Below are 22,976 nucleotides of genomic sequence, written 5' to 3' on the forward strand. Positions count from 1 at the left end.
TTGACTTCAGCAGCGAGCAGGCGCACCGAGGGCTCTCGCGCTCACTTTTCGCGTACAGAATTTCGAAAAAACATCGGTGCAAATTATAAGTCTATATTATAATATCTGGTGTTTTCATGTTTGTTGGTTTGTTTTTATTTTGCGAGTTGGTTATTAGATGCTGTGCCAGCCAGCCAGAGAATCCCCCGCCCCGCCCTCTCCTCCCTGTGCCGCAAGCAGCAGGCGCACCTCGCAAACGAGGGCGCCCTTACTCCCAGCAAATGGCCGATAGAAAACCGATCGGTGCCTGTGACATTCCCAATATGCGCTGGCATGACGTCGTGGCAGCATGAGTACGAGCAATTTTTATTATTTTTTTTTTCTTTTTGCTGATGCCCGTGATGCCGTCCCCCACCACGATGCCACCCCGGGCAACCGCCCGTGCCGCCCGTATCAAAAGCCGCCACTGCCTGCAGTTATTTTGCTGCAGATTAGAAAAACTGTGATGTCAGCTTTATTGCACTGCTTCCTTCTCTGTCAGATAAGACTCAACAGGTTGCAGATAGAAAATGTATTCCTTCAGCAGAGTATTAAAACAGGAGTATATGTAGTGTAAGATATATCTGCATTCACATTACAGAATGTGACAGCTTTCAGTCAGTGATGTGGAGACAGAGTCTGACTAAAGAGACATTACAGTGAGACCTGTTTGATCAGCGGAGACAGTCTCTCTCTGCAACAAGTGTTTGACTTTAACTGTCACACAAAATGATTCAGCTTCTTTAAACCCTCCAACAAACCTTTAAATTTTTATTCCTAAACAAAGGAAGTGATTCTAAACTTATGTTTCCGAGCACCAGCTTTCTCACAAACCCGTCCTGTCCCAGTTTTTTTTTTTTTTTCTTCTTCTTTTTATTAAAGTTTCACTTTCGTTTTCCTGAACTTGGTGTCGCAGATGATCTTGTCGGTGTGAGTATCCATGTGAAGGTAATGAAAGCAGTCTGTGATGGGTTTTTTTTGTTTTGTTTTTGTTTTTTTAAGTTAACATCAGCTGTGTGCAGCTTAGTTCCAGCACAAACAGCACAAATCTGCTGCTGCATAGTTCACAGTAACGGACTCACGAACAAAGCGACTGGTAACCTGTTCGCCATTTTCTGTGTGTGTGATCAGAGTCCGGGAATGAGAGCAGAAACAGTTAGTTGATGGTCAGCAGCTTAACTCAGATGATAGAGGGACAGGTCTGTGTAAATTATTGTTTAATATAGATGTAACAAAAATTCGACATAAACCTCGAAATACAAATACTGCGTCACAAACCTCTGACTCTCTTCTAACAGGAAGTAGGCTTTTGTTCACTGTTTACACCCACAGAAGAGTGGTCTTACTCAGAGACTGACTGGACCAAACGTTTTTATGAACTTTTATTGTTCATTAAACTTTATTAAATTTAAACATAATCATTTAAAGCTGATTACATATCAATCACAATTGTTACTGACTTTCTCACTGACACGCCCAGGGGAGCCTGAAGCAGCTGTCTGTAAATCATTACCTTATTCCTAAAGCTGATATCAGAGTACAATTAATCTGCACAAGTTTGTGTTTAAAGACCTTAAATTCCAGTTAGACATCAGTTCATCAGTTCCCCACATTCTGTGTTCAGCATGAGTGCTGATGTCATCAGTCTGTCATCAAAGTAGAGACAGAGCCGGTGATCTCGGTAAGATCTATACATATCTAGAAATACTGAGTTTGTGGACATCAGGGCAGCTTTTTCCCTACATGACTGCTTCCAAACATCACTGAATATATTTTTGGGGAGTTGTTGAACATCTACAGAGAGTCTGGATGTGCTCTGACAGCATTTTACACTGAAATATTCAAAACTCTTAAGTACAGATAAAATGTTGCTAAAACATTAAATTTAAAAAAAGATCGATGTTAACGTGAACTACGTCTACAGGCAAACAGAATCATGATCACATGAAGAATGTTTCCAGTGATAAATAATTAATCTGTGAATAAATCGGAGTCCTTTTCATGGATCTTTGTTGATCTTTCTCAGAAATGTATTAAATCAAAGTGTTTTTAAAAATTACGATAGATTTCTCTGTAGTAACAACGGTTTAATGTTGTAATTTTAAAGCTGTGAGCTGAAATATGTGTGTGAAATAATCAGTTTCAATTTGTTCCATTGGTTCGTTTTCTGCAGGCAGACTGCAGACTGGGAAACACCAGTCCTTCTTAGTCCTTCTACTCACAACATATAAGAATCCAACTGGAACACGTCCTGTTACTGAGGTCTGTACTACGAAGCAGGATTTGATCTTATCAAGGTAATGTCAGGGTTCTTACAGGGGTATGTTCCCAATGGTAACTTATGCAGCTATTTTTCAGTGTCACGGACCAAACTTTTTCAAACATGCCGCACTTTTAATTGTAAACTTCTGTTCACTACTTTTCCTGTCACACACAGTCATACGTGTGTTTTATTTTTAGCTTGCATTATCAGTTTAATCTCTTCATATACTTCCTATAATATAGGTTTACCTTACTTTGTAAAGTCAGCAGCTCTGTCACGACTACACTCTTCTCTGACTCCTCATGTCTACACCATCATAATGCCCATTAATATATATATATATATATATATATATATATATATATATATATATATATATATATGTTTTGTTTTTTTGCTCAGATTATGGTTTTTGTTCTGAGCAACTTATAACAGGTTGCCAGTCTGTCATATGACTAACACAAACAGACAGACAGTCATTCACACTCACATCTATGGGCGTTTAGAATCATCAGTTAACCTAACCCCACTAGCTGCATGTCTTTGGACTGTGGGAGGAAAAAAAATGCAAACTCCACACAGAAAGGCCCTGAACTGGTGGTGGAGTCAAACTCAGGATGTTCACACTGTGAGGCAACAGTGAGCCACTATGCTGCCTTAAAACTGACAAATCTCGAAATAGTTAAAAATTTACTGAAAATGTACTAATTGTGGTTCAGCACAATCATGTTTCAGTTTTTAGCCCTGTTTTGGTTCATCATCCTTTTGGAGGATCTGTGACCTGTGACTGAGACAAAGCTTTCTGATACTGGGCAGCACATTTCACTGCCCAGTATCTAGGGTTTTGTTGTTGTTGTTGTTTTTTGTTGTTGTTGTTTGCAGGAATACTTTTCTTTCACAAATAATCAGATTCATCCATTATTTATTACTTATATTTATCCAACATGATTCCTTCCAGATGTCTGAAGTAATGCTGGTATCTGTACTAACTGGAAGAAGTAGTCTGTAAACAGATTTGTTAATATTTCAACCTTTGCAGTACAAATGTTCATATTTCAAATAAAGCAAGCAGGCTGGGTGTGGCTGTGTCTGTTTGTTTTACAGCATCAGAGTCACAGCAGGAAGTTGTTGCTGTTGTTGTAATCATTGATAAGTTCAAAGACATTAGGTAAAGGTAGAGCAGCTGATCTTTGAGCTCTGAGATGCATCTTAAAACTCTTTTATGATTTAAAGTGTTCAATGTGGCGGCAGCCAGATCACAGAGAAGAAGCAGAGGATTTTCTGTTTTTCTGAACAGACGTGGTCCACACAGTGGAGAGCCAAAGAGTGAAGAAGTTCATTGGAAGAAGCTGAGTAAGTGAAACTTGGATTCATTAGAGTCTCTGAGGTTTTGTCTTCATCACAAATCAGCTGCTGCTCTTTGTTAGTGTGTTTATGCAGAAAACTGATGAGGACTGTGATACATTGGATAAAGACTCAAAACCATAATGTGCCTTGAATATAAACTTGACAAAATCTACAAGTAGATATTTGGTTTACTCTCTTCTCTTCAGGCAAACAGTCTGTGTCAGTGTCTTCAGGTGGCTGCAGGTTTTTACCAGCTTCATTAAATGTTTCTCATTCTGCATTTCATATCACATCTGCCACTGTTTGAGCCTCTTTAACAGAGGAGATCAGACTGTAATGTGATATTTAGTAAGATTCAGTTTTCTTGTGAACTCTGAACAGATTAGATTAGATAGAGGCTCACAAATCAAACTATAAACTATAAAACGAGCTCTGATTTGAGTTCAGATGGTTCAAATGCTGGACTCCAGTCTGACTGATACTCAAGTTGTTTTATGGGCATCAAGGTTCATGTTCATTTGTTAAATATTCTCCATAATTCGTGGATAATATTTAACAGGAATCAGTGAGCGCCCCCTGCTGGTTCCCCCTGAGTGCTGCTTGTCAGTCTACAGTGATACTGCAGGATGGATTTATGGAGGCTTTGAGGGATTCACTGCAGTTCTGCTGTAGTTGGTCCCTCACAGCTACATAATCAGTTGCAGTGCCACTGATACGAGCTACACCAGTTCTATGGTGCCTACAAACAAGACACAAAATACCAACAGATTGTAAGGGAAACCAGGTAGTGTGAACGATCACATATGTGACATGTAAGGTGTGGATAGATAGACAGAAAATCAGTAATAAATAAAAGGTAAAATTAAATAGCCTGTCTCACTCATTGCTGATAATGTGCGGTAATAGGGATAATGATAAAACTAGAAAGATGCCATTGTTATGTTCTGTTAATGAAAACTAATTTATTATCCTCATCTAAATAAACTTCTGTTTCAATAATCACAACATGTGCATGTATAGAATCATGAGCAATTTGCATTAAATAAATAAATAATTGATTTTTTCAAAACCATTTAAAAACTCTGCGTACTGCCACAATGTGATTTTTATTCTTCCCTGGAGGCTATATCTCTACCACCATTATTTATTTATTTTCATAGAAATCTTCCATAGATGTTAATTCAGGATTATTTTTGATCGCTGTGTCTCTGATAAAACCTCAGTAACATCTGCAGCTGCAGCTTTTGTTGTGAAAGTGGAGTTTCAGAACAGAAGTTTGATTAATTGATTCTCTGAGGTTTTGTTAGCGTGTTTATGTAGAGAACAGATTTATTTCATCTTTAATGTCTTGGCAATCAAACCACAAAGTTCCTCCAACAATAAACTGTAAAAGTCTGTGAGCTGATATTTGTAGAGTCTGTAGGTAGAGATGTATTCTCCTCACATCAGAATAACTGTCTGAGTGTCTTAATCAGAAGACTGCAGGTTAGCTTCAACATCATGAAATGTTTCTCACCATCCACTTTACATCACATCTAGAACTGTCTGGTCCTCTTTAACAGTGAAGTTTGAGTATGATGACATGTTTATTAGGACTCAGTTTTCACTTTGACTCTGAAGCTCTGGGCTCATAGTCAAACTATAAAACTGGAGATGTGATATGAGACACTGGTGCACGTGACGGATTCCAGTTTGATTTTGATGGCCAGATTGTTTTATGGAAGAGTTCATTATTGTGCTAATGAAGAGGTTCAAAGGAAGTTTGAGGTTGTTATCACCATCTGGTCAGAATGTGAAAAAAACAGCCATCAATCTGTTGAAGTATATTTCAGTTGATTGAATTGTAATCAGTGGTAACTCAACTTAAAGGAAGACACACATGGACTGGTAAACTCTAAATGAGAAAACAAGGTTGGACTACAAGTCACTAACCTAACTTATGAATAAAGGTTTAAACTCAAGAGACCAAATCAAACTCACCTCAGCTCCCACCCTATGTGAGAGTGAAATGAGTGAGCTGTAAGTGAGTGCAGTCCTTATATAACGTGTGCCAGATGAGTGCAATTAAGGGACAAAGTCCAGAGCCAATCAATGGTGAGAAAAGGAAACAAGGCCAATCTGGTGAGCTGAAGGAGAGTGGGGAAAAAATGGTAAGAAAAACAAGAATCTTTACAACAGCCGCCCCCATATTTCTAGTTGGAAATATGTTTAAATTACCATAGTCAAAAGTCCTTTTCAGGAAGTGAAGGCAGGGGGATGAGACATGCTACAGGTTTTTGTATATGTTTTATCCCGCACTGCGACTTCTACTGTTCTTATGTGGCTATCTGTGCTCTTTAGAAGGCGTGTTACTTTCCCTACAGGCCAAACACTTCAGTGGGTTGACCCAGAGGTAGACGGCATAAAAGTCCACAATTCAAAGTTCAAGGGGCTGGCTGCGTGGAAAGCGGCGGCAGCGCGAATTTAAATTTGATCACGCCTGTATCCAATTCAGTTCCAGTCATTTCCTGGCTCACAGCTACTTATTGTGTCCCAACATGATCTGTATTTAAAAATGGCTCATCCTCAGTAAGAATGGAGCTTTGAACTTTAATGCTTTCTGTTTGTGTAGAGACACAGAAAAACTTTGATTTGATCTTATTCATGAGATCAAATGAGGTTTTGTGAAGTTATGCTGTGCCTGCTTCCTGAACATGTTGATGGGAGGGAAATCAAAGGGCAGATTTAATCTAATGCCAACAGGAAGGAAAGGAGAGAGATGTTCCTGTGTCACCTGGGAGAGTGATATTTACAGGAAAATCAGAGATGTTTAAAGTGAGGAAATGGAAAAAGAAGAAAAGAAGGAACCTTTACTTTTGATGTTAAAGTCTGCTGCTCCTGCTGAGCATCTCCTTCCTGTCCTGCTTCAGGTGGAGTCTTGACTCCTTCCAGGAAGTAGCTCACCTGTGTGTCAGTCCATGTGTGGGGTGGAGATTCTTCTTCAGCACTTTCAAAAATTAAATGCAGTTTGCTCTATGACATCACTTTTTTTCATTTTCTCCAGATGCACAACATTCTAGTGATAAGGAATTTGAAGATCCATCATCTAGTATCTCTTCTGTCCACAGTTGTTCACTAAGCCAGAGTGAAATTGGTTAGTCTGAGATTTAGATCTGCCAAAGGAAGCGACTGAGTTTCCTGCATCTAGCCCTCCTGTCGTGTTCACCTCCCACCCCTTACTTTAGTGTTGACTGGTCTATTTCAACAGCTCTTAAATTAGCATAACAAACATTTTTCACCACCAAATTCAGTTCAGTGGGTCGTTCAGTGGTCATTCAGTGGGTAATCAGATGTAAAACACAATATTTATGAGTGTTTTAAGTTGTAAATTGGTCAAACTTCCAGTCACAGTGAATTAGTGTGTGTCAGTGAATGCATCATGTGTGCTTTATGGCTCCATCTAGTGGACTGATAGTAGAAGTAGAGCAGCTGATGGCAGCTTCCTCTGCCTCACACTGCTGTCTGACTGCATTCAGCTGACACTGAGAGGAAGGACAAAAGAAGCAGCTGACATTTGGACAGCACATGTGATGGAAAAGAAGATTTCAGTTGATGTGCACATGAATGATTTGTGTTTCCTCTGCAGGTGAAGGTAGAAAGTGTGTGTAAGCTGATGTGTATGTGTATTTAGCAGCATGGATCAGTGTGAGGACAGAGAGGAGGGAGTCCCTCCCTCTAAAAGAGCCAGAGAGAGCCAGACCACAGCTCAAAGGTGAGATGACAATCTCTAACGGTCCATGACTCTTCTCCATGTCACAGCTCAGCACTCACATCACTGCTCCATCATTATTCACAGGAAGAAACGAGGAACTAAACGTAAACATCAACCTGAACCCAGCTGTGTGTCCTTAAAAAGTGATGACTCAAAGAACTTTAATATTGATTTCAAAGAAAATTCTTCTGCTGCAGAGAGGTAATGTGTCACTAAATGCTGTTTCTTAAAATGTTTACATTATGTTTAATGCCAGCTCAGCTCTTTTCACACACATTTGTATGTTCGTATGTAAAGCTGTGTGTTTTGGGAGTTTTTCTTTTCATAAATACAGCAGTCAAAGATTGAAGAATGAGTATTTGTAGGATATGTTTCTATAGTGAGTGTACTTTTTACATATTGTATTAACACAATTGACCTAAATACACTGGAAGGCCATGAAGTTGGAGTGGGAATTATTATGCTAGATGTTTGTACCTATGTACTGGATTTGTGCTGACCTATTTACACGTTTTAAGTACATTTATATCATATGTTATACTACTATATGAACACCTGTTAAAGAAGAGTGTTTGTTTTGCAAGCTAATTAGTACTAATGGTTAGTTTAGAAAGTTTTCGTTTTTATAGTTTTTATTTTAAAAGAGGTTCACCTGGTGATTATGATTAGTTATGGCTCTTTTGATAGTGCAAATTGTTTGATACTAAAGAAATTCCTAATTAGTGAGATATATGGTTTATTTTGGGAGGGTAACCCGTTTTTAAGTCATAAAAATGTCAAGTAGATTAATTAATTATTTCTTTCTTTAAGACAAGCATAACAGCCATGATTTCTAACTCTGAGTTAACATCAGCCACAAAAACCTATCAAAAAGGACAATAATGAAGATGGATGACAAGCTCTGTGAAGAATGTTCACAAAGTTCTTGATCTCATGGGATGTACTTCATAGAGGGGTTCAGATAAATTTATTATTTTGGCTTTAAAATTTAAGACCTAACTAGTCCGAAACATAAAAATGAAAATAAACAAAATCCAAAACAAAACTCTTCATACTTGTCACCTGATCTGATCTTCTCAAATGTCAGAGAGAAGATTCTCAATTTGACACCAAGACAAACAGCAAAGCATCTGTTGTGTCCTTTAGCTTGTATTTATCTCTGTGTGGAAAGTGTGAACTAATTCTTTATGACTCTTTATAGAGTGGACCAGAAGAGTTCAAAGGTTCCCATTGATCAACCTGCCAAACACCATCAGACACATTTGGACTCTGTATTTATGGTTTGTACATGCAGAAAAACAGCTCTTACATCTGTTCTGTTTACTCCATTCTGGACTTTATAGACCACTGAATTGTTTTTTTTTTTTTTTTTTTTTTTTAATGACATCAGAAACAGCAGTATGCGACATTACGTGATGGCAGAGCTTCAGTTCATCCTTTGTCATTTTTTTTTTTTTTTTTTTTTTTTTTTAATAAATAGGACAGGGGGAATGAATGAGAGAGAGAGGGGGAGAGAAAGAAAGAAAACCAAAGGGGAGAAGAGACGGTGAGAAGGGGGGGGAAGAGAGACAAAAAAAAAAAAAAAAACTCCTGGGTCACCTGTATGGAGAAAAAAAAAACAAACAAACAAACAAACAAACAGAGGAGACAGCAAACAACAAAGAACAACATAATAATAGAGAAAACATAGCACCATCACAATAAACTAGCTAGTCATAGATATCAGTATTTACTAAGTAATAAACAATATTGTGCAGCACGCAAGATAGACAGCGCACAGTGTGCTTTGAGGCAGCAGCCAAGAAAGCTTTAGTCCGCGTCTGTGAATACCCATGTGTGCATACCTGTGTGGATCAGCATGCTTGCATTCCAAAGGTTTCTCCATGTAATGATCTGCTAGGGAGTGTGGGGGGGCCTCAGCCCCGTCCTCCAGGGTGTGAAGCGGGTATGGAGGAGATCAAAACTCCAGACATCCAGAGGCCCCCAGAACACAAAAGACCATGGAAGACCAACAGAGGGGCAGCCGCGCCACTGTTCCAGTAAGAGCTGAGGAGAGTCCCAGATGAGGGCTCACTCAGCAGCCGCGGAGCAGAAGCCAGGGGGGGTTGCAGTGACGCGCCCGTGAGCTCCGCCGGCCCCCAGCTGCGCCTGAGTGACCGAGCCCTAGGCCGAGAGGCCGGGGGCACCCCACCTCCAAAGGGGGCCCGAGCGAGCCCCAGGCCCCAGGCCCCGACAAGCGGCCGCCAAGGAGTGAGCCGGTGTGTACCCGGACGCCCACCCCCAGACACAAAGAACCACCAACACACCGACACCTGAGGGAGTCCGCCACCGGCAGGGGAAGTGGTGGTGGGTGGAGATAGGCCTCCAAACCTTGGAGGGCCTGAGGTGTCCCCAGAGAGGTGGCGTCTGATACCCAACCTGACATATAGACACAGACATACAGGCACACACAGACACAAACATCCATTCCCACCCTCATGCTCTCATATGCACTCACTCCACACTCAACCAACGTGGAGACAGACATAAAGAGACGCTGTACACACAATCACACTCCCCAAGCGTACTCTACAATCCGGGTCTAGGTACCCTTGCCCCTGGAGGGGGGAATTGCACCCAGACCCAGGTGGTGTTACCCTTTTCCCTGCGGTGGGGAGAGGCAGACCACCCCGACTCCGCAGCAGCAGGGAGGCCCCACACCCCAGACCGCAGTCGGACGGCCAACTCCTCCTACTAGCCCTCCCGCTCCAGCAGGCCGCAGAGAATGGGGGTGGGAGAAGACTCCAAACCTCCCTCCACCCGCTCATTGTAGTGTTGATGCATATGTGTTCTAAGGTGCAATTAAAACCCAGGAGGGCATGGAGCTACCTGCCAAGGAGCAGCAGGTAAGCGCATAGTCCCTCCTGCTAACCCTCAATGACTAAGTGTATTTAAAATTGAGAGGTGGGCAACGACGTCAGGGGTGAGGTATACACCCTGATGGTGATTTGGACTCCGTGATTGTGCCCACCCCCAAGATCCTATATGTATGTGTAATGAGAGTGTGAATAATGTGAATGTCTAAGATGTGGGATAAAATTGAGGCAGAGGCAGCCAGAAGGGGACAGGGGGGGGGGTAGCCTCCTCTGCACCCTGGTGACATACCCCCACTCCAAGGCCCTGCATGTGTGGGTGGTTGTGGAGGAGCGGGAAGAGGGAGGCAGCTGGAGATGGGGAGGGAAGGAAGGGAGGGGCAGGTAACCCCTCCCTGGGGCCAGCTCCCCCGCTGACCCCAGTAGGCACTCCCACCCTCCGCGACCCGCCAGGGAAGGGGGGCCCAGGCCCATCAGACCGGGGCCCAGTGCAGTAGCGCCCCCCGGCTCCACAGAGCCCTGGACAGTCCACCCAACCCCACCACAGAGAAAACTGCACCCACCCCACCAACCACACATCTTCCAGACTACATAAGACGGTAAGACCACTGAATTGTTAATGTTTCCATCGTCTGAGGTTTTGGTCAATTTCAGTCTGGCTGGATTATTCATATCATCTTCTGTTCCAGCTACTGGAGGACAACATCATCACTTTTGTGAAGAATGAGCTGAAGGAGATCCAGAAAATTCTAAGTTCAGATTACCCAGAATCCTTAGGGAGCCAGAAAGAGGATGAGGAGGTCTTGGAGGGTGAAGATAAAGAGGAGAACAGAAACAGCACAGAAGCATTTTTGAAAATCACACTGCACTTCCTAAGGAAACTGAAGCAGGAGGAACTGGCTGACTGTCTGCAGAGCAGTAAGAGGATGTCTTTAAAGATTTAAGCTGCTGCATAAATGGGAAATTTAGGAATGTCTCAAGAAATGGACCAACATAGATTCAAAAACCTATTCTTTAGGCAAGAAAAATGTAAGCGTATTTACTAAATAATAATTCCATAATTAAATGTATTTATTTTGTGTGTTCAGAAATATTTGCTCCAGATTTTCGACATGAACTCAAATCTTCTCTGAAGAATAAGTTCCAGTGTGTGTTTGAGGGGGTTGCTAGAACAGGAAACCCAACCCTTCTGAATCAGATCTACACAGAGCTCTACATCACAGAGGGAGAGACTACAGAGGTCAATGAAGAATATGAGGTCAGACAGATTGAAACAGCATCTAGGAAACCAGACAGACCAGAAACAACAATTAAACAAGAAGACATCTTTAAAGCCTCACTTGGAAGAGAACAACCAGTCAGGACAGTGTTGACAAAGGGAGTGGCTGGCATTGGGAAAACAGTCCTAACACAGAAGTTCAGTCTTGACTGGGCTGAAGGCAAAGCCAACCAGGACATCCAGCTCATATTTCCATTCACTTTCAGAGAGCTGAATGTGCTTAAAGAGGAAAAGTTCAGCTTGGTGGAACTTGTTCATCACTTCTTTACTGAAACCAAACAAGCAGGAATCTGCAGCTTTGAAGACTTCCAGGTTGTTTTTATCTTAGATAGTCTGGATGAGTGTCGACTTCCTCTGGACTTCCACAAAGCTACAATCCTAACTGACCCTAGAAAGTCCACCACGGTGGATGTGCTGTTGATTAACCTCATTAGGGGGAATCTTCTTCCCTCTGCTCGCCTCTGGATAACCACACGACCTGCAGCAGCCAATCAGATCCCTCCTGAATGTGTTGACATTGTAACAGAGATCAGGGGGTTCAATGACTCACAGAAGGAGGAGTACTTCAGGAAAAGATTCAGAGATGAACAGCAAGCCAGCAGGATATTCTCCCACATCAAGACATCAAGAAGTGTCCACATCATGTGTCACATCCCAGTCTTCTGCTGGATCACTGCTACAGTTCTGGAGGATGTGCTGAGAACCAGAGAGGGAGGAGAGCTGCCCAAGACCCTGACTCAGATGTACATCCACTTCCTGGTGGTTCAGGTCAAAGTGAAAAAAGTCAAGTATGATGGAGGATCTGAGACAGATCCACACTGGAGTCAAGAGAGCAGGAAGATGATTGAGTCTCTGGGAAAACTGGCTTTTGAGCAGCTGAAGAAAGGAAACCTGATCTTCTATGAATCAGACCTGACAGAGTGTGGCATCGATATCAGAGCAGCCTCAGTGTACTCAGGAGTGTTCACACAGATCTTTATAGAGGAGAGAGGACTGTACCAGAATAAGGTGTTCTGCTTTGTTCATCTCAGTGTTCAGGAGTTTCTGGCTGCTCTTCATGTCCACCTGACATTTATTAACTCTGGAGTTAATCTGCTGGACGAGCAACAAAAATCATCGCATCAGTGTGAAACAGATGAATACTTCTATGAGACTGCTGTGGACAAGGCCTTACAGAGTCCAAATGGACACTTGGACTTGTTCCTCCGTTTCCTCATGGGTCTTTCAATTCAGACCAATCAGACTCTCCTACAAGGCCTGCTGACACAGACAGAAAGTGGCTCACAGACCAATCAGGGAACAGTTCAGTATATCAAGAAGAAGCTCAGTGAGAATCTGTCTGCAGAGAAAAATATCAATCTGTTCCACTGTTTAAATGAACTGAATGATTGTTCTCTAGTGGAGGAGATCCAACAGTCCCTGAGATCGGGAGATCTCTCTGCAGATAAACTGTCTCCTGCTCAGTGGTCAGCTCTGGTCTTCATCTTATTGTCATCAGAAAAAGATATGAATGTGTTTGACCTGAAGAAATACTCTGCTTCAGAGAAGGCTCTTCTAAGGCTGCTGCCCGTGGTCAAAGCCTCCAGCAAAGCTCTGTAAGTAAAATGGACTCATCTGTGTCTGTTTAAAATGTTTATTCTACTTACCTGAACAAAACAGAACAACAAAAAAAGAAAACAAAACACAGACTGTGCCTAGTGTGCCTGTGTCAGTGGGTACTACACAAGTATGACTAAATCTACCAGCTCCTCACTGGTTTAGATTTAATTATATAGGCATAGTTGTGTTTTTACTGGGCAAATTTAAGGTGTTTTATATTTGACAAATTTGAGACATGTTTTAATTTATTTTAAATAACCAAGAACTGTAGTACACACTCTGTTTTCCTTTAATACGTTCAATATTAAGTGATTTAATTTAACCACTATTATCATTGTTTTTCAGACTTAGTGGCTGTGACCTCTCAGAGAGAAGCTGTGATGCTCTGTCCTCACTTCTCAGTTCCCCGCCCATTAGTCTGAGAGAGCTGGACCTGAGTAACAACAACTTGCGGGATTCAGTAGTGAAGCTTTTGTCTGTTGGCCTCAAGAGTCCATACTGGAAACTGGAAACTCTCAGGTCAGGTTTCAGACTTTTACACTGATTACCACTTAAAATCTGAACCATATTAGTGCATAAGCCACTACCTGTACAGAATTCTTTAGTCACTTTGAATTAAATTTGGTTGGAATATTGTCTGAAAAGGTTTTTCTTCTTCAAATTCTTTTGTTTTTGAACTGGTAACAATTACTGATATGCATGACACTGGTTTGAACATACACCAGTTACCAGGCTAGTTTAAACCCAGAGAATTACATGTCCAGGTGTATTTCTATTTTTTACTCTTTTCACTCTTTGCAACGAAATATTCTGGAATTTTAAAATATATATTTTCAAAGTCTTTCTGTGTGGAGTTTGCATGTTCTCCCTGGGTCCTCCAGCTTCCTCCTATAGTCCATAGACATTCACTTTGTGGGGATAGGTTAATTTGAAAATTGCTCATAGGTGTGAATGTGGGAGTGAATGTGAGTGCAAATGGTTGTCTATGTCTATGGTCAGGTCATAGACTGGTGACCTGTCCAGGGTGTACCCCGCCTCTCGCCCTAAGACAGCTGGGATAGGCTCCATCCACCCCCCACGACCCTGAAAAGAATAAGCAGACGCAAATGCATAGATGGACTTTCAAAGGTTGATTTCTCAAAATGAGAGTATTGGGAATTTAATGTCACAGCAATTAATGTTGACTGTGATATACTTCACACCCTGCAAATCTCAATTGGATGGAAGTGATTTGACTTTGTTTTTCTTCGATGCCATGTGTCACCACAATTTATAGACGCTACCTAAACTTTACTTTCACACAGGTAGATTGTCTTGTTAATAGTATTGAAACTTCATGGATGGATAACACATGAGGATTAGACTGAGTTAAACACTGAGCAGAACCCATATTAATAAACGAAGACTAATTCATTTCAAAGTTTCCTTCTTATTCCTTAGTCCTATAAGTATATTTATTCTTGACTTTCACAATCCATTGCAGCCAACACATCCTACACTAATGCTAACTCCGAGTTGTTCCCTATAATTGCAACCCCTTTACCTTAAATATAAAATGAACATCACAAACACATCAAATATTAACTGTTCTCTGGGCCTATTTATTTTTGTCGCAAGTTTGCCACAGTCTACAAATCAAAGTAATATATCCAGTCAGCCCTTTTATGGTAATGCAAGGCCTGTTCCGATATCATTTTAAATCAAATAATCATCAATTGTTTTCTTAGCTCACAAGGGTTTAACTTATAAGCGCCTTGAGGCGACTTTTGTTGTGATTTGGTGCTATATAAATAAAATTGAATTGAATTGAACTTATTGCCTTTGGAATAGTTTGAAATCGTTACTGAAGTTACAACCAAAAAATAAAAATCTGAAATTGAATGAGTATTTAGTACGAGGGTGACTACCTTTAGCTTGATGTTTAAGAATGTATTAATTTTTGGTTTTTAATTTATACTTATTCTAGATGGCATTACCTCAGCTTCTGGTAACATTGTCATGAAACTTGAATACACTTTTTTAATGATATGTTCTTTGATGTGCACATTTAACAAATAACTGGAATTGCTCTATTTAATGTTTCTATAATTAGAAACAAAGTCTCAGAGTAGTGCTGATGGGTAGCATTTATTGCTTTGAGGTTAAACTGCTTTAAAAGCTCCCTGAAGAGTCTTTAGCTTAAGCAAAACCTTCCAGTGGGAGTACTGAGAGTGACTAGAAAGAGAGAGATCAAATTTTATCCATATTGGCTTTTCATCAGTGGCTTCCTGCTATATCCAGAGCAACAACTTCTTCTCATTTACAACAGCAAAAATAAACATTAACACATCACCAACTTTCTAAGTAAATATATTTCTATTTGGTGCTGTTGACATGAAATTATCACCAGATGTCAGCAACAAACAAAGAAATCAAACCATAGATGGCCATTAATTATGTGTGACAATGAGAAATGATACAGGGAAAAAAGTATTGAATACATGAAGCAAAGGAGGTGTAAAAAGGCATGGAACATCATGGTAATTAGAAAGCAATCTTTCCACTCAATGCAAGTTAATATGATTTGTCAGGGTCACAACTGATGGCCTATGTGTCTCATAACCAAGGTGTCACACAAGAAGAATATCACTATGTGTATAACTGATGAGATCTCTCAAGACCTTCACAATTGCTGCAAAGCATACTGATGGTATAGGCTAAGGAAGAATTTCTGAACTACAGAAGGTTCCAGTGAGCTCTGTTGGCGTCATAATCCAGAAGTAGAAAGAACATAATTTCAAAATAAACTGACAATGACAAGGTGCTCCCCACAAATGCCAGACAGACAAGTGAAAAGAATTATCCAAGATCCAAGAACCACTTGTGAGGAGATACTGAAAGACCTGGAAACAGCAGGTATAATTGTTGCTAAGAAAAGTAATTCACTCAACCACCATGGCCTATTAGCACTCTGATCGTGCAAGAATCCATTACTGAAGAAACACCATGATTTAAAGTTTGCTGAAAAATATTTAGACAAGCCTGTGAAATACTAGGAGAATATAGTCTGTTCAGATTGGACCTAAATTAAAATCTTTGGATGCCATAGTATTTCACTGTATTTCACCCCCAAAACACCAGCAGTGACGTTTGGATGTGGGAACATCATAGTGTATTGGTATTTTTCAGCACAGGGCACTTGCATGCTTCATATACTTGAAGGAAGGATGTTTGGAAAAATGCAACGAGACATTCTTGATAAAAATCTGTTGCCATCTACCAGGATGATGAAAATGAAATGAGTGTGGATGTTTCAGTCAAGGAAACTCTCAATTGTTTTCAGAGAAAGAAAGTAAAGATTGGCCCAGCCAATCACCCAAACTGAATCCAACTGAAAATCTATAGCAAGATCTAAAGGTCAGAGTTCGTAGATTGGAGCCTTCCAGATTTGAAGATTATTTTTGATGAAGAACCACACCTGAACGATGCATGTGACTAATTTCTCCATACAGGAGGCATCTTGAAGTTGTCACCGCCAACAAAAGCTTTTAGACAAAAAAAAAAGAAAAAAAAGAAAAAAAGAAGAAGAACTCTTACTAAAATTTTCAACACTAGAAAACATTTTTCCTGTGTCCTTAAATTAAGTTTATTACACAAAACTTGATTTAAGGACATCTATGGTTTAATTTCTTTGCAAGTGTGGATTGGATGGGTTATTACACATATCTTTTGAGAATTTCATGCCAATAGCACATTTAGAAATAACTTTACTTAGAAAATTGGTGCTGTGTTCGGTACTTACTTTATCCATTCAAATAGAGCACTTGACACTAAGACTGCAGACTTACTTATGGCTGTTAGAATTTGTATAACTAGGATAGAGATCTCTCTTCTATGGAACCAGAAGTTCAGAAAAAAGACGCCCTTCATACTTATAGTTTACAGTTAGGACTGGATCAGGTGACTGAACCACATTTTAGCCATGCTAGAATAAACGCCTTACACCTTACACAATTTAACAACTTGAAACAGCTGTTGTTGTCTGTTGCATGTGGTCACTATAAATAAAGATACATTGATTTAATGGATGAAAATGAATATGGATGTGTTTTTTAGAAAAACTAAAAAACATTTAAAATAAAGTGTTCACAGATGGATTGTTATTTTTGTGTGTCTGCAGTCTTTCAGGCTGTCTGATCACAGAGGAAGGCTGTACTTCTATAGCTTCAGCTCTGAGCTCCAACCCCTCAAATCTGAGAGAGCTGGACCTGAGCTACAATCATCCTGGAGACTCAGGAATGAAGCTGCTAAAGGATCTACACTTGAGCCTGGACACTCTCAGGTATGGAAAGAATATCTGATAGAGGAGAAAGAGCTGGAAACATTTTCTGTGTACTTCACTTAGCTCTTGTTTGTTTCATGTAGATGTGACATGAACAATAACACACTGAGAACAATCTTTCCTTTGCTTACAACAAAAACACCAGTCTAACTGAACAATAACAAGAGGTATTTATGTAGGTGGGCACCATTTATTCATCATTTTGATCTCTGTAGGTTTAACTATTAACTCATTTTCAGTATTTCTGTATTCTTTGTATAGAGACAGGTTTACGGCCTGTTTATCCTAGCAGAAAGACTGTACGCAGGGGAAACCTTCAGCCTGGCTTGATCAAAAATAAATCATTAGAAAAGGTTTATAATTAAAACTGTGGTAGAACCTGACAAGCACCAGGCATTTTTTCTGTACATTTTAGAGCATGCAAGCTTGCAGAATTAAAAAAAAAAAGTTTTTATTCATAGCACTTTTTATGAACAAACGGCAGTGTTTTTCTAAATTAGTGCACAACATAGAATAATGTTATTTAAAGCAACACAAAAATAAAAAGTTAAATTAAATGAAATAAACAGCTGAACTGAACAAAACAGGAATTTAAAATTGGCACAGAAGCCATTTTAAGCTAGATATCGTGATCAACAGCAATCATCAACACTTCAGTTCACTATTTCAATGCAGTGCATCAAAGTAAGTAATTTTATTTTCACTTGATTATTTGAACTACAGTTATAACCAAATTAAAGCAGTAATATAATATATTTTTTAATTTTGCTTAACAGATGCCAAAGAGATCAGTGGTAAACAAAACTGCAGTGTTGGAAGTCCTTGGTGCTTCAAAAGAAGCAGTCAAAAAAAATGAAACATTTCAACTCCAAGTGTTGAAATATGGCAAAATCTGTGCAAAGAACTTGGTGAAAAGATGACGCCAATAGCTCTTTACACTTTTGTTAAATTAAACACAACGTTTGATCAAATCTAAGCAATCATTCAGATGCTGAAGCTTAGATAAATCCTCGGGCATAAAAGAAACGTACAACTGAATATCATCAGCATAACAGTGATAAGAAATGTCCTCAAAAGAGCCCATTATATGCTATATTAAAAACAATAAAGGCCCCAAAACTGACCCTTGAGGGACACCATAAGTAAGGGAGGTAGAGGATGACCTAAAATCGGAGACTGCCACAGAAAAGGATTGGTGATGGAGATAAGAGGAGAACCCCTCTAATGCAGTTCCAGATTCACCAACCCAATTTTTCAGCCTTTCAATGAGGATGTGATGGTCAACTGTGTCGAAAGCTGATGTGAGGTCCAACATGAGTAGAACAGAGCATTTTCCTGCATCATTATTCATCAAGATAAAAGTGGGAGAATAGCAGCGTTTTTAAAATGAACCGGAACTATACCAGATGCCAGTGAAGAGTTGATTAAAGTCAGCACACATGGGCCAATAGACTGGAAGACATTTTTGAATAATGATGCAGGTACAATGTCAAGTGAACAGGAGGATGCTTTCACAGAATTCACTAATTTCACTAGCTCAGGTAGTGAAACAGGAGAGAAAGTATCCAAGATAATGGGCCGAGATGGGGTAGAGATCGAGATAACAGGTGCTGAGTGTGTAAAATTGATTCTCACGTTATGAATTTTTGCAAGCAGAAAAGAGAGAAAATTTTCACAGTCCTCGTTAGAAAAAATAGGGGCTGCAGGCAGAACAGAATGTCACTTATGGTGTTGAATAGCACCTTAAGATTGCCTCTGCTCTTTGTAACCAAGTGTGAGAAATGGGCAGCCCTCGCATCTCCGATCGCATTATTAAAAGAAGCTAAAAGGTCCTTAAGATAGAGGAGGTGAACATTTAGATGAGTTTTCCTCCACCTGCGCTCCGCTTTACGACAATCACATTTTAGACAACGAATACTGTCATTTAGCCAAGGAGGAGATTTGGAGGCAGAAACACTCCTCGTCTTAACCGGACAAATTTCATCTAAAATAGAAAGGCAATAATTATTAAAAAGACTGGTTGAGAAATCAATACCATTTTGAGGAGATAGCTGTAAGTTAAAAGCATCCACAAATTTCTCTGCTGAGGAGGAGTTTAAGATGCGAGAGCTAACCATCCGTATAACGGGGGACAAAGGCTCATTAAAAGAAAAGTTAAAAATAATAACATAGTGATCAGAAATAAAAATGTCCTCAGAGCAAATAAAATCATTATTTAAACCGAAAGTAAAAAAAACAAGGTCCAGTGTGTGACCTTTGCTGTGAAAAGAAGCAGAAGTTGCTGGACAGGATGGTAAAGCTTCAGAATCCACACCAGGCCTCCACAAACTGGAGAGGTCTTGCAGTCCCACCAAAGAAGAGGAAATTGACTTCATACTTCTCCCTTGGTCCTGAATGGCTCCACTCAGATCCAGTAAAAAAAGAAAGAAGTAAAAATGGAAATAATCAACAGCCAGTCAAGCTTGGCAAAGGACAGCACTGTTTCATGAACACCTGTGCCTTTGATGCCTTCTGTAAAAGTCTGTGCTCTGCTTTCTGTGACAGTCTCTCTGCTCAAAACATGTTGAATAGTTCAGAGGAGAATACAGTATTCCAGCTTGTGAAATCCCTTGCTTAAAAGGGTGTCATTCAACATACCTATTCTTTGAGGGCAGAGGTTCTAAGGTCAATATTCTGCCCTGTTCAGTTGAAGACTGGTGTGCATCATGTTGATGCACAGTGCCATGTGTCCACAGTAATTCAGAAAACAATGACAGAAAATCAAAGTGTTAACTTCACTCACATTGAACAGTCTATTTTGCATACTGTGTTTATACACAGATCAGGCACAACATCATAACCACTAACAGCTAAAGTGAATAACACTAACCTGTTAGTTGGTGGGATACATTAGGGAGCAAGTGAATACCTTGTCCTCAACATTGACTTAGAAGCAGGAAAAATGGGCAAATTTAAAGATTTGAGTGAGTTTGACAATGGCCAAATTGTGATGGCTGGATGACTGGATCAGAGCATTTTCAAACCTGCAGCTCTTATTATGAGTTCCCAGTCTGCAGTGGTCAGTATCTATAAAAAGTGGTCCAGGGAACAGTGGTAAATCAGTGACAGGGTTATGAGTGACCAAGGCTCACTGATGCACATGTGGAGCAAAGGCTGGGCCCTGTGGTCCCATGAATTTCAACTTAATATTAATGAATTATGAATTAATTACATCATTACAAAGAAACCTTCCAATTCCACAGACTAATTTCAGTTCAGATGAACATTACACTAACTCACAGAGTTATTTAATCTAGAAATGTCAATCAGACTGACTTGATAATAAGCAACTCCATGCATCGATTCCCATGCCACCCCTCATCCCCACTCAGCTTTTCAGATCACAGCTTCCAACATTTGCTTCAGACTACATCCCCAAGGTGAATAAAACACCATCAGCAGTGAGCTCTGTAGATCGGGTCGGAGGGGATGTGGTGGATTTCTAAAAGCCTGAATCCACATCATTTCACCCTGAAGAAATTCAGCAAAATTGTTAAAATGTGTGACCTGACAGAACCCAATGAGATGCTGAGGGACTGTTTCGAAACCACAAACTGGTAGACTGGTAAAGAGGGCCAGCTTTGTCCTGCCCAGTCACCTACACCCATAGAGCCCCATTATTTACCTTTTTCTGATTTTACTTTTCTAATATATCTCTAATTGCTGCTGTAACTAGTAGTCTTTCTTCAGCGTGGCATTAAATCATTTCTGTATCGATGTGTATTTCTATCCAGGAACAGTTGAAATCAACAGTAATTTAATCCACTTGATTCATTTAATCAGTAATAAAATATACCAAAATGTCAGATTGAAAATCTGATTACTTATGTAATATCTAAACTTATTTGACCAGGTTATATTTAAGAGAAGTAATAAAAGCAAAAAAACATAACGGTCTGATTGAAGATACTTACATGACAACCACAGGAAGGGACTTTAGAGACATTTTCTTTAAATGTGTCAAAATGTTTGACTGTTCCAACGTAGAAAATGAACCTCAGTTTGATTTAAATGAACTAAATAATGCAATTTAAAAATGAAAAAATAAAAACTTAATGTGTATGAGAGCAATGTAATGTCCATGTGTGCATGCTGAAAGAGACTCTGCTGGTCTGATCCCCCTCCTCCTTTCAGGGTGGAGCCTGCTGGAGTCCGATGGTTGACACCAGGTCTGAGGAAGTGTAAGTGTGTTTTTAATGTGATTCATTAAAAACATTCAACCATCTTCAAACTGTCACATCACTCATTCACATCTCTGATGTCAGGAGTCATCATCAAAGTGTCAATCAATGAACAGATGATGGATCAATAACTGCAGCTGGATTGTGTTTGTTCTCTCCATCAGATTCCTGTCAACTCACAATCGACAAAAACACAGTACACAGAAATCTCAAATTGTCTGACAACAACAGGAAGGTGACACATGTTGAGGAGGTTCATTCATATCCTGATCATCCAGACAGATTTGATTACCAGTATCCTCAACTGCTGTGTAGAGATGGTCTGACTGGTCGCTGTTACTGGGAGGTTGAGTGGAAAGTAGAGGTTCAAATATCGGTGAGCTATGGAACAATCCGAAGAAAAGGAGACAGTAAAGACTGTGTGTTTGGAAGGAATGATCAGTCCTGGAGTCTGTTCTCCTCTAATGTTAAGGGTTACTCTGTCGTTCACGGTAACAGAGAAACATATCTGTACCCCCCATCCTCCTCCTCCTCTGTCTCTAACAGAGTAGCAGTGTATGTGGATTATCCTGCTGGCACTCTGTCCTTCTACAGAGTCTCCTCTGACACTCTGATCCACCTCCACACCTTCAACACCACATTCACTGAACCTCTTTATCCTGGATTTACAGTCTGGTTTCCTGGTTCCTCAGTTACTCTGTGCTGAGTTGAGTGTAAAGAGGTTCCTCCTGTTAGAGAAACGCTCTGACTGTTGAACAGATAGTCTGTACATGTCTGTCTCTTTCACTCAGAAACACGTTTTCAGATTCATGGATTCAGTCAGTTAATGTTTTAAACTGTTTTAAATTATGGAATCACTGAACAGCAGTTACCCAAAAGATGAATTTACAAACTGCTCAGAGACATTCACACATCATTGTCTATGGTTACAAGTTTAATGAGCATCCAGGGCTCATTGTGATTTTTACTTTTGCTGTTAGAATGATGAAGCGATAGCTAGACTTTAGCTAGCCTGTAATGGCATTAAATGATCCTTTAGAAAACAGTTATAAATGTATTAGTTCTCAGCTTTGTACATTGCTGAATCATTATTTTGTCTTCCTGGTTTCCAGTTTTCTACTTTCATTGTAAGCCTGTTCAGTTTCCAATCTAAAAATAAAACTGTCTGACTAGCCTGCACGTTACAGTTTGACTTTCCTGTTTTATCAGCAGAAAAAATAGATAGATCGAATACTGGAGAGAAATAAAAAATGTAATCCGATCCATTAACTATCAGAAAAGCAAATCACAAAACTTGCAACATAGTGTAACCCAGCTTATGACCTT

General features: G+C 40.0%; 1 protein-coding gene across 1 annotated transcript; it reads left to right on the forward strand.

Annotated features, from left to right (window-relative positions):
* The first annotated feature begins 915 nt into the window (after nucleotides 1–915).
* On the forward strand, nucleotides 916–22,570 carry LOC146607986 (protein NLRC3-like). Its single transcript, XM_085348479.1, has 12 exons — nucleotides 916–948; nucleotides 2,192–2,315; nucleotides 3,515–3,634; nucleotides 7,254–7,379; nucleotides 7,464–7,580; nucleotides 8,581–8,659; nucleotides 10,921–11,149; nucleotides 11,320–13,105; nucleotides 13,455–13,628; nucleotides 17,269–17,430; nucleotides 21,604–21,650; nucleotides 21,815–22,570. Exons 4-12 carry the CDS (start codon nucleotides 7,303–7,305, stop codon nucleotides 22,354–22,356), a joined length of 3,213 nt encoding a protein of 1,070 aa, XP_085204605.1. The 5' UTR covers nucleotides 916–948; nucleotides 2,192–2,315; nucleotides 3,515–3,634; nucleotides 7,254–7,302; the 3' UTR covers nucleotides 22,357–22,570.
* The last annotated feature ends 406 nt before the right edge of the window (nucleotides 22,571–22,976 follow it).

This window comes from Diplotaxodon limnothrissa, linkage group LG23 (assembly GCF_057381915.1).
Source record: "Diplotaxodon limnothrissa isolate DT_005_m linkage group LG23, D_limnothrissa_male_GT1.1, whole genome shotgun sequence".
Taxonomy (NCBI): domain Eukaryota; kingdom Metazoa; phylum Chordata; class Actinopteri; order Cichliformes; family Cichlidae; genus Diplotaxodon; species Diplotaxodon limnothrissa.